At 31.5% G+C, this 12,790-nt stretch overlaps 2 protein-coding genes across 2 annotated transcripts in view; one reads left to right on the top strand and one right to left on the bottom strand.

Moving 5' to 3' along the window:
• Positions 1-9,328, top strand: part of LOC130893825 (unc-112-related protein-like) — a 42,372-nt gene extending 33,044 nt beyond the window's left edge. Inside the window, exons 6-9 of the mRNA XM_057800231.1 lie at positions 1,707-1,897; positions 1,960-2,197; positions 4,693-4,905; positions 4,963-9,328. Of these exons, the coding sequence (XP_057656214.1) occupies positions 1,707-1,897; positions 1,960-2,197; positions 4,693-4,905; positions 4,963-5,400 (1,080 nt within the window). The 3' untranslated portion in view covers positions 5,401-9,328. The remainder of the gene's footprint in view (positions 1-1,706; positions 1,898-1,959; positions 2,198-4,692; positions 4,906-4,962) is intronic.
• A 545-nt stretch (positions 9,329-9,873) lies between these two features.
• LOC130893826 (kxDL motif-containing protein CG10681) lies at positions 9,874-11,514 on the bottom strand. Its single transcript, XM_057800232.1, has 2 exons — positions 11,151-11,514; positions 9,874-10,331 (listed from the first exon to the last, which is right to left on the bottom strand). The coding sequence occupies exons 1-2, from the start codon at positions 11,294-11,296 to the stop codon at positions 9,980-9,982; spliced, it is 498 nt and encodes a 165-aa protein (XP_057656215.1). The 5' UTR covers positions 11,297-11,514; the 3' UTR covers positions 9,874-9,979.
• Between the last annotated feature and the right edge of the window lie 1,276 nt (positions 11,515-12,790).

The following is a 12,790-nucleotide window of genomic DNA, read 5'->3' as shown; positions in this document are numbered from 1 at the left end:
CTTATGAAAATATGTAAAAAAATCTTCAAAATTTTATTGCGGTTCGTATAGATTTCAAAAATGTGATAATTATGGTTAATTTCTATTAAAAAAATCTCAAAAAAAAATATAAATCAAAAATCGGAAAATAATTGTCGTCAACTTTTAAATTTGTTTTTATCAAAATAATTTCGTAATTTATATTCGATATAAATGGTCTAGATTTTCCCAATTCGTTTATCTGCTAAACATTAAAATTTATAGAAGCTTCTAGATATTATCACGTGACAGATACGCTCGGTAATGTTTATAAAAAGCAGCATCGGACTGGCTCGGATGCTTCTTATGAAAATATGTAAAAACATCTTCAAAATTTTATTGCGGTTCGTATAGATTTCAAAAATGTGATAATTATGGTTAATTTCTATTAAAAAAACCTCAAAAAAAATATAAATCAAATAAAAATCGGAAAATAATTGTCGTCAACTTTTAAATTTGTTTTTATCAAAATAATTTCGAAATTTATATTCGATATAAATGGTCTAGATTTTCCCAATTCGTTTATCTGCTAAACATTAAAATTTATAGAAGCTTCTAGATATTATCACGTGACAGATACGCTCGGTAATGTTTATAAAAAGCAGCATCGGACTGGCTCGGATGCTTCTTATGAAAATATGTAAAAAAATCTTCAAAATTTTATTGCGGTTCGTATAGATTTCAAAAATGTGATAATTATGGTTAATTTCTATTAAAAAAATCTCAAAAAAAAATATAAATCAAAAATCGGAAAATAATTGTCGTCAACTTTTAAATTTGTTTTTATCAAAATAATTTCGAAATTTATATTCGATATAAATGGTCTAGATTTTCCCAATTCGTTTATCTGCTAAACATTAAAATTTATAGAAGCTTCTAGATATTATCACGTGACAGATACGCTCGGTAATGTTTATAAAAAGCAGCATCGGACTGGCTCGGATGCTTCTTATGAAAATATGTAAAAAAATCTTCAAAATTTTATTGCGGTTCGTATAGATTTCAAAAATGTGATAATTATGGTTAATTTCTATTAAAAAAATCTCAAAAAAAAATATAAATCAAAAATCGGAAAATAATTGTCGTCAACTTTTAAATTTGTTTTTATCAAAATAATTTCGAAATTTATATTCGATATAAATGGTCTAGATTTTCCCAATTCGTTTATCTGCTAAACATTAAAATTTATAGAAGCTTCTAGATATTATCACGTGACAGATACGCTCGGTAATGTTTATAAAAAGCAGCATCGGACTGGCTCGGATGCTTCTTATGAAAATATGTAAAAAAATCTTCAAAATTTTATTGCGGTTCGTATAGATTTCAAAAATGTGATAATTATGGTTAATTTCTATTAAAAAAATCTCAAAAAAAAATATAAATCAAAAATCGGAAAATAATTGTCGTCAACTTTTAAATTTGTTTTTATCAAAATAATTTCGAAATTTATATTCGATATAAATGGTCTAGATTTTCCCAATTCGTTTATCTGCTATCACGTGAAAGATACGCTCGGTAATGTTTATAAAAAGCAGCGCCGGACTGGCTCGGATGCTTCTTATGAAAATATGTAAAAAAATCTTCAAAATTTTATTGCGGTTCGTATAGATCTTAAAAATGTGTTAATTCGTAAAAACTAACCCCAAAAAAATATTTATAAAATAAAATATTTTCAATTTCTCTCTCAGCTACAAGTGAAATTACAAGCGAACCAACCTCAACCTCATCTGGACAACGGAAGCACTCCTTCCCCCGTCGAAGATGACATAGACGCCGCTCTAAATAACCTCCAAACGACCTTAGAAGGTTCGAGTATCAGTACTTTTTCTAACGACATCACCCAAGTGCCGGAATTGAGAGACCAACTTAGATTTTTAAAGTAAATTTTGAAATAAAAAAACCAAACAACTTCGATTATTAATAAAAATTATCAATTTTCAGACCGAAACGTTTTACACTTAAAGCGTACAAAAAATATTGGTTCACATGTCGTGATCTGCACCTATACATGTACAAGAGCAGGGAAGATATGCTCAATACGCAAAATCCAGTTTTTAACGTCAATTTGAAGGGTTGCGAAGTCACCCCCGACGTTAATATAATGCAGAATAAATACGTTATCAAATTAGAAGTGCCAAGTTCAGAAGGAATGTCCGAAATGTATATAAGATGCGACGATGTAAGTAAAAATATACATTCCAAACGAATAATCTCACCCCATTTCATTTTTTTATTAATAAAAGTCCCCTATAAGGACTTTCGATGATGAATTTAAAAATTTTAACAAAACTATCACCCTGTATATCAAAAACTCAAATCAAAAAAATTTAGAAATAATCAAGTGTTTACTGTAGTTTTGCTGCAACTCATCGTATATTCAATAAATTTCTTTTTATATACAGATTGATACAATAATTATATTATCATTTACATTTAGTTATTTGGTTTTATAATTATTTATTTTCCATAAATTTGACATTTATATGGTACAAAGACATAGATACTGAAACTGGACTCTATGGAATAAATTGAAATGTAAATTTTTCACTTCTACCATAAGTTTTACGTACTGACTAAATGTCATCATTAAAGTTATGTAAAATAACATCTACTTATGTTTAAGTAAAAAAAACTTGCATCCTTTGGGTACATACTGTATGAAGAACATCATAAACCTGGCAAACTTAAGATAACGGTACACTGTATCAAAGTCAGTGTGGAGTTATAGCTTGTTTTTGATATAAGAAGCCCTATAGAAGAATATAAACTCAAACATTGATAGTAAACAAGATTATACAAAACAGAAACTTCAAGATCCATTGTGTATTTATATCAAACCTATTACAAACTTCAGTGTAAGAAAGCTAGTGAGAAGTTGAAACCGTACAATTTTTGATTCTAACTGGTATAAAAGTTCCAATAGAATTAGTTAAAAGTTTGGAATCAATTAAATAAAATTTGAATAAATGAAAAACAGAAAGTAGTTCAAATGTACCGACTATTTGACTAGATAGTAAACTCTACTTATCAGAGTTGTTCTTGCCACCATCTACAGCTCGCATTACTGCAGAACCCATTCTCAATTGGGAGCCAACCTGTAAGGAAATCGAAGTAGTTGTAATCATACAATTTTTGAATCTAATCAGTATCGAAAGTTTCCTACAAAAAAATAGAAGATCGAAAATAATTGGAGAGATACTTGAATGAATGAAAAACAGAAAGTAGTTCAAATGCACCGACCATTTTAAATACACAAAGATATTAAACTAGCCTTATTAGAATAGGTACTACCAACATCTACAGTTCACCTTTACCTCCAGAATTTTATTGAGTATTGGGAATTGCTCCAAGGAGGTTGAGTTTCTGATCCACTTAGCACTTTTTATAGTTATAATCTAATATTAGTAGAAAGACAACTAAGGAAGCTTGAACATAGAAACAGGGTTGTAACTCCAACATCTGTGATTACTTCAAGGACTTAAGATTTTCGTTTCTCCAAGATTCTTTTCAAAAGATTTTTTGGCGTTGGGTAATAATAGTGGACCAGGTGGACCAAAGCTCCTTTCTTTTTGTTGCACAATCTGTAATAATCAGTTTCTGCTGGATCTAGTGTCATTACGTGCTTCCTGAGATGAAGGGATATGTAAGGAAGTCGCAGTGGTGGTGTATCTTGTTTTTGGTAAAAGAAGTACTATCAAAGAAAATAAACTTCACCATAGCTTGATACATACTAAACAGGCACTAAAATCTCATGGTATATTGTACCTTCTTGCTTGGAATCCTACCTTCTCCTCCCGGATTCGGCTGTACATATTTCTTTTATTTTTATCCCTCGCGACCATAGCTTTCCTTTACTTTGTTTGTATCCTACACACATGGGATACCGCTGTTCTGGTCCTCACAAATTCCTGTTTGTTGACTCTTGTTTGCCTTTGAAGCATCTTCTTCCTTACCGTATTTCCTAGTATGCCACAGTTTCTTCAGCAGCTTCACAGCTCCTCTTTCATCTTCGATGCTTTCATCACTTCTGGCCTTCTCCGCTTCTAACAACCTTTGCGCACTCTCGCTAAAAGCTGCTCTAGTATCCGGGTCATTTTCTAGCTTTCGTCCATTGGACTTCTGACTTAGTGGCTCTGGTACTTCATTTGAACCACCAAGTGGTTCCTTGACCCCTCGGTAGCTTCTCAAATCTCGCATATATGACCCATGCCTATCAGAATGTCATCAATCTGGTTTCGAATGTGAATGTCTTTGTGGGGGAAGTAAGTGCTGGCAATAGTTAAGTACTTGCTGACTGCAAAGTCAATTAACCGCTTCTCGTTATCATTTAATTCTTCATGTTGGCTTTCGATCGCTATTGAAGTTTTATAAACCGGTTAACCTTTGCATTCATGCCACCCAGAATGGTTTTCACATCATGCTGGTGGGGATCTATCATAAACTTCTTCCAGTTTATCAAAGAATCCCTTCTTTGAGACTTCTTCAGTTGGAGCATGGACACATATATACTGCTTGGAAGTCTGTTTATTGTTTTTGACAATGAAACCACTTGGTTCGCTAAAGTGAAGTGGTGGTTTATTTTTCAAAATATTCTTTTTTCAACTTTAACATAATATGTGAACAGTCTCTACGATAATAATGTAATTTGGAATTTCATTGTGGTGCTTTTTATAGGAAACTCAATATGCTAGATGGATGGCATGCTGCAGATTAGCAGCAAAAGGTAGATCATTGGCAGACAGTTCGTATGAAACGGAAAAAAAGACAATTCTAGACTTCTTGCATCTACAGAAACCTTCCATACAACCCGTCATCAATCCAAACAACCTAGATTTACAATTGGAAGATTATATCGCTCCGAAATATTTAAAAAAATCAAAAGCAAAAGTAAGAAGATCATCAAATTAAATAAACAATACTAATATCGATTTTTCTTTTATTTAGTTAACTCAGAGGATACTAGAAGCTCACGCGAACGTCAAAGATCTGAGCCTGATAGACGCCAAGATGAATTACATCAAAGCCTGGCAACTTCTTCCCGACTACGGCGTCAGTCTATTCGTCGTAAAATTCATGAATTCCAAAAAAGAAGAATTATTAGGTGTCGGTTACAACCGCATAATGAAAATGGACATAAATACCGGCGATCATCAAAAAACTTGGAGATTCAATACCATGAAAGCATGGAACGTCAATTGGGAAAACAAACATATGATGGTGCAATTCGAAGAAGAAAATATCGTTTTTAGTTGTTTGTCCGCCGATTGTAAAGTCATACACGAATTTATCGGCGGTTATATTTTCTTATCGACCAGATCTAAAGATGCCAGTCAAACGCTTAACGTAGAGTTGTTCCATAAATTGACTGGTGGATGGTCCTAGATTATTTAAATCAGTGCCTTTAATGGAAATGTGTCAATTAACAATTATTTTTATCCCTTCAGTAGACCTTCTCATTGTGTAGATATATATATATATATATATATATATATATATATATATATATATATATATATATATATATATACGTCGCTCCAAAATGGCCCCGAGGATTTTTTCTTAGATCATTAGTTTCTTGTATCACCCAGTATAAATACTCAAGGCTCGAATCCAGTTGTTTGTATTGGGTAAAAATTTTATTTTCTTCGGATTAGATTTGTCGGGATCTATATTTGACAGTTCCGATGCTTTTGCTTTGTTATGCAATTTCTTCAATCATTTTTTTCGTCCGACAAGATGATGTAGAGCATTGAATGCTTCATAGAATTCTAATAAAGCAATACTCTCTGCAAATAATAGTCTTGGAAGAAAAGTGGATTTTTCCCATTTAGGAAGGACATACTTTCATACAAATCTTATTATTTTTTGGTTAAGAAGTCTTGCATCTTATTGTAATACTCTGGTTTCTATTTATTTTCATGCTATATAAGTCGCACAAGGCGTTTTTTCTCATTTAGAACATATTTGCATATAAATATTGTTTTCTTTTTTATGGTCAGGAAGTCTTGAGTTTCGATGGAATTCTCTTCCTCAAGCGTTGGCGCAAAAGATTTTTCCTAAGACTTCTCTTTCTAAGGTTCACGGTCTATTATGGTCCATGTTTCACAATAAGGTGAAGGAATATCTTAACACTGAAAACAATAGTGACCTAATTCAAAATTTAGGGAAGTTACAAACCCAAAAATTCAAACACTGACTTATTTCTACTATGCAAGGCTCCAAAACCATCACCATTTACTATCTACAATTCTTCGTCAATTAAAAAAAAATAATAATTTCACATTAAGTCACTTTCGTTCTCATCATTTCACATCTTGTATCCTTTTATTCCTTGTGATCCACTATTGTAGTTCCAAGTTGTCTAAATTCTTCAATTATCTCAAAGTTATGGTTGTCGATGGTATTATTCAGTCTCTTAGGTCCTGGTATCATTGATGATAGTCTGGTATTTAAAGCCCGATATGAATCAGTGATTTTTGGAAGGCTCAAATTACCAATTAGTTTAATTGTGTGTGGCAGTAAACGTGATTTCAAAATATTAATATATATACATATATATATATATATATATATATATATATATATATATATATATATATATATATATATATATATATATGATTAATAACAATTACATTATCTGGTCCTTCAAGCCGGGTATAACGACTTAAAGAAGGCTCCAAGGATCAGATTCTACTTCTATCAACCAACTAGTAGGATTAAAATAATTTTTTGAAAACGAGAAGGTTTGCTGTTGGTTTTTAAATTTTTTAATAATGTCTAATGCCAGAATCTAATCAACTAATATTGACTTTTGGCATTGCTTTTAATGACATTGTTTTACATTATGTCGATTTTTGTAAATAATATCGTCAGTATTTCGTTATGGGTCGAGTTAAATTCATACTATGAAGATGCACACCGTATTTTATAGGGTTTGTTACGAATTGTATATGAATAACGAAAACTTGAGGTTGAGGTAAAAAAATTGTGATGTTTAAAAAAATGTTCGATATTGGACATATTTCAAAACTGTATTCGTAAATTTTGACATCACACGGTATAATTTTTTCAAACTGAGGTGGAGTTATCTTAGTAATAATAACCTCGATCTATATTGGTCGTGATTCACCTCGAGGATCATTGTGGTACCCTTTATTTTTCACAATTTGGAAACTTAGCTAACTACTTAACTATCTTAGCTTATTTTTAAGCATTTCAAATCTAGAAACAGTTTTTTCACTTCTTCTAATTCTGCTATTTTTTTCGAAACAATCTACTGCATCTTTGATGTCATATTCCCATCAAGGCAGATGTTCGATCGTCTCTTCTTCTCCGTTACACTCTTTAAAATAATTATCCATTGTCATTCCCCATTTCTGGAGTATTGTACTATATCCAGTGATTACCCCAAATATCTTTTAGATTTAGTGTTTTGTGAATGTTATTATCTTTTTGTTTCTTGTCCAAGTCGCTCTGGATATCATGTTTATTCATATAGGTATTTTAATTTTTAGTTTCTATCACTTGCCTCAATAGCTTCTTTCAACAATTTCATTGTTAGTAATAACTGTCTTCTTTGGTAACTTTTCCTCAAGTCCTACTTTTTGCAAGCCTAGTACTTCCTTCCGCTTCATAGTGTCAAAGTGCCTAGTAAAGACTCATTTTAGTGTCACTAATCCAGGAAAATGACTCTCTACAACTACAGTTATTAATAAAACCGAAAAATTATCAATGTATGTATGCTTGATTTAGATGAATATCCACTAAGACCTGATGAATATATCGGGTCCTCTTCTCTACTCAGCTTCCAAATACTATATTTGAAACTGTAGTTCTTTGTTCCTGATTCCTGAGGTTTGATTAATTCTTTCTGTTTTATCTAGCATTTGGTAGCAGCATTAAATATATGGACGTTTCCTCTCCAGCTTACAAAATCTGGAGTATCTTTTTTTCACCAGATTGAGTTTCTGTAATGTCAAATTAGATGATAATGTCTTGTTAGAACTCTTAAATTAGGAAATCTGGTGCCCCGTTGGAAATTTCCTGATTTCATTTGGTTTAATACAGATACCTTTGCTAAACTGTCTTACCACAAAAGGTATTTCCCATCTAGGGCACCTTGTCTTACAAATCTTGTTATATGCATAATAAATCTTATACTTCACTGGAATTTTCTTGATTCCAATACTTTCAACGCCCATATATCTAGTATACTGTCCCACAACAGAAGTGGAGGTCGTCCTAGCTATCTAGGACATTTATTTATAAGAATCCTGTTGTTGTATGGTCAGTAAAACTTGTCTTCCATTGGAGTTTTCTTTATTCCATTTGTTTTAATGCTGATACTTTTGCTATACTGTCCTACGACAAGTACAAGGGTATCCTAGAGGGTATTTTCCATCTAGGGTACCTTATCTTACGAATCTAAAGGTGAGGAGATTTAAAATCACTTCTAATGCAGATGTTGGGGATGATTTCAAGGCTCCAATTGCACACGAGCAAACAAGTCTTTGTACCTTGGAGAGATTGTTCCTTCTGGTGTTCAGACTAGTTCTAGTACTCGAAACTACTGCCCTGTACATACAACCCCAATTTTTTTCTGCAATGTTGGCTGCATCTCCTTTTCGTGTTTGTTCCATAGAAGTTTACTGTCTAGTGTGAGTCCCAGATATTTCCCTTTTAATTTCCTCTCAATGGCTTGTCCTGGTAACGTTAACTAGTTAATTTGATTCTTTTTTGTGTATTTAGTTTCTTACCTTAGAAATGTCCACAGAATAAAAGAAAATGAAAATATTGTTCGTTTAAGTTTACCAGACATAATTAAAATTAATTGTTTAATTAACTATTAATCAAAATTTGAAATTCCAATTACCAATTATGCCCTATTAGGTGAAATGTCACTTATTTTCATATTAAAAAAAAAATTGATATACTGCTATTGATATTTTATGGTTTTTTAAATTTTTTTTGAAACGAACAAAGTGAAAATTTTGAAAATCACTTTTGAATTATTAAAAATTTTGTATTAAGAATTGATTATTAAAAATAGTGATGAATTTGGCACGTCCAATATAAAATTGATTTAGATTTATATTTATTATTGTAAAATAAAGTGCTTATATTTTACGCTATCGATTTGTTGCTTTTAATGTTATATATTAATGTTACTAAATATTTTAAACATTATTTTTACCACGTTTATATATTTTAACTTTACATTGAACACTATACACAGTACATAATGCCAATATTTTATATAAATTCATTTTATGTACAAACGTTATTAATAAACTATAACAATTTTTCATTTATTTATATTAATTTCTCCCATTCACACACTATTTCCCCGAAAATATCTGCGAATCCATGAAAACCCAGTAAAAATCCGGATAACTCCTTGCACTTAACTAAAGCATTTGACACTGAGTAGGCATAATGGCATTTGAGCAAGTCAGCCAAAGACCTCGACCCAGAGATGAGCGACATAACAGATGACCTTAAGGGAGACAGCAGATGACCTTTAACCAGAGATGAGCAAGACAGTAGACGACCTCGAACCAGAAGTGAGCAACACAATAGATGACCTTGACTGCTCTTTCAGAAACATCTAGTAAAATAGTTACTCAATAATAGATTGACACACCCACAATTGTTCATATTTTCTATTACATTAAAATATGACCGGCGTCGTTAGATGGCGTGTGGCTGTGTACAAGCCACAAAGTTATTTTCATTACAAAATAGTGACCTACCACATGTTTAGTGATTCTAAAAGATCTTATATATAGAGTAAAGGTGTAATACTCTCAAATGCTATTTTCCAAACACTACAATTAATAAAAATACTCTTGGTTATATCAGTTTATTATCTTCTCTCAATGTTAAAATCAACAAATAACAAAAATAATTATAAAAATAATAATAAATATAAATTTAAATGAATATTCCTATAATTAATTTATTCAGAGGCTCTTCTACTTGCATCAAATTGTGATTGTACATTCTCAGATTTAATATGTAAACTTCTTCTGTTATTGTCTAATTTTTGTTTATTTTCATGTTCGTTTTCATCTTCTTCGCATTCTTCTGCAAAACTGCTTCTTACTGCCTCTGCAAAAGCTTCTGGATATTGTGAGGAAAGTTTTGTCTTAATCACCCTAATTTTCTTAAATATGTAATCTAGATCTTTTTTAGTTTCCGAAAGAAGTTGAATATGTTTTTTAAATTCTGGTCCTACTGTTTTCAGCCTCGAAATACTCAATGCATTGCAATTTGTTAACATTTCATTAGTTTTTTCAAAACGTTGTAACCTTAAATTAAACATACAAGTAACTATTGAAATATCTTATTGGTTACTACGAAAGTACTCAAATTTTACAAATTGCAGACTTATTGTTGGGAATGATCGGTTCAGAAAAGAATTATATACAAATTTTTTTATCAATCCTGGAATACTAAATCTTTATCGGTTCGACTACCTGTGCCGAACAATTTATGGTATAACCTTTGTGGTTGAGGTTAGGAAATTCAGGCTATAGCAGTGCTTTCCCCAGCTCAGTGCCCTTTGAACCAACTAGGAGCAAGGGCCATTGAACTCCAAGGATTTTAACCAGGTAAGTCTAAATAAAACTTACATCGTCTGTTCGACGAAGCTTTAGTATTACAAGTAAAATGTGTTCGTCATTTTGAGGAACAGATTGATTTGAAACTCAGGAAGTCGCTGAACTAATCAAGGAAATTGAAATCGGAGTGAAAAAAAAACAAGATTCTGGAAAGAAGAGAAAGCGAAAGTCTCCAAGAACATCACTTGATGAAGATAAGAGATAATTTTTGTGTTCTCTAAGCCATTTTCAATTGAATTTTTTATGTAGCATTTATTTACATATTTACTTTTGTAATATTCGGCACAAAATGTGCACGTTTTTAATATCCCATCAATAAAAATGTTAAATTGATAATTATTTGTTCTTCTTGTTTCCTTTACAACTCTCTTAATTGATTTTTAGATACTGTTAGTCACAATATCGAAGGTTTAATAATAAGGTACCTAAATTGATGTTTAGTACTCCAGTGTTAATATGAGCTTAGTAAATAAAAGCTGTACAAGTAATGAACTCTCAATTACTTACATTTGTTTTTGAGCTCTAATCATAGTTTCAACATCTTGTTGATCCACTATCCCTGCAAGTCCCTGAATAAAAACTTCAGGAGCTGCATAATTTTGAAAACATTCTATACTGAAATCACTTTCTGGTGTACCTTTACTTTCATCCATTTCAAATATCAACAATACAACAAAAATTGTCAAAAATGTCAAGTGCACTAAAAACAGCTGAAGCGTTTTATGAAATTAGCCAATCATAAATTCAGTAAAGTGCCAAATTTAAAAAGATGCAGTTTAATTGAAATTATTAAATTATTTCCATTATCATTTAACTGGCAAATATTTGATTTAAAAATTTGCTCCAACTAAAATCCCTTTTTTTTACTTTATTTTCGAAATACAAATAATTTGAATTTAAGTTGGCACCCCGTAGATTGCTGATTGGTTAGATCACAGCCGGTTTCACTCAACACTATTCACATACGATCCGAATAATTGTATGAAAGTTAAATGAGTAGTATTTTTCACGTTTCTAGATTTTTGTTATTGTCTTATAACACTATTAAAACCGTTTTTAGTGAAACTAAGTTTAAAATAAACTTTCATACGTTTATTTACAAATCAGAACCGCTATATAAAAAATGCTAAGGGTAGATTACCATATATTCTATTATTATAGAGTTTTTCAGAAAGTCAAATCTGGATCAGATAAATCACCTATAAGCTGATTGCGAACCCTAATCAGAACGCGATTTTTATCAGAATATTTGAATATCGCGTTCAGTGGAAAACAATCAACCTATAAAATATAATAATAAAAAGTACAATTATACCGCTTTTAAGAATTAATTATAGATGGAGAATCAAATATAATTGAAGCAAACCATCATCTGATCACATTTACCCACTGGCATAAGGATTTTTCGGAAACTATAATCGGGTTAACCCGATCATGATCTGCCGGATCACAGTCATTGCTGTTCTGATCGAGTTAATCGGATCGTTGTCATATGTTATGATCCTTTCTACCCTGGTAGACCAGTGGGTAAATGCGATTAGCTGACGGCTTTTTTCATTTGTCTATGGTTTTTTCAACCTTAAAAGGTATTTATTCCCCCTAAATGACCGTTTACCATTAATTCTCATGAGCAACGTAATTGATATGTTATTAGGTTCGCGTTTTTTATACTTTTGGTATTTCAGGATAAAATAGCTCATTAGTTCTAAACATTCTGGGCTAGGACCCTAAATCAGCTAATAGGTGATCTACCTGAATATAATTTCCGAAAAGTCCTATACTAAGACTACTCTCGCACTACAATGACCCGATCACTTCATTCAGTTTCAGAATGCAAGTGAACATGATCTTGATTCCAAATCAGTTGGTAACAAATTTAGAATCGTTGTAATACAAAACGCTCAACTAAGGGATTTTAATTAACGAAATCGATATGACCTGCGTACGACAATTTTGAGGGTGCGCATGCAATTGTGCTGTAAACTAATTTGGAATCATATACGCGAATAAAGCAATAGTTCTCAACAGGTCTTACGGAACAAATCTGTGTTACTTAACAGGATTTTGAAGTAATACTTTCACGGTCTATCCCAAGTAATAATTTTTCGTTAAAAAAGTTTATAAGCTTAAGTATTGTTTGTCGTTCA

The sequence above is a fragment of the Diorhabda carinulata genome, chromosome 5 (assembly GCF_026250575.1).
Source record: "Diorhabda carinulata isolate Delta chromosome 5, icDioCari1.1, whole genome shotgun sequence".
Lineage (NCBI taxonomy): Eukaryota > Metazoa > Arthropoda > Insecta > Coleoptera > Chrysomelidae > Diorhabda > Diorhabda carinulata.
The sequence above is the reverse complement of the archived record's forward strand: the minus strand, read 5'-3'. Positions and strand labels throughout refer to the sequence as shown.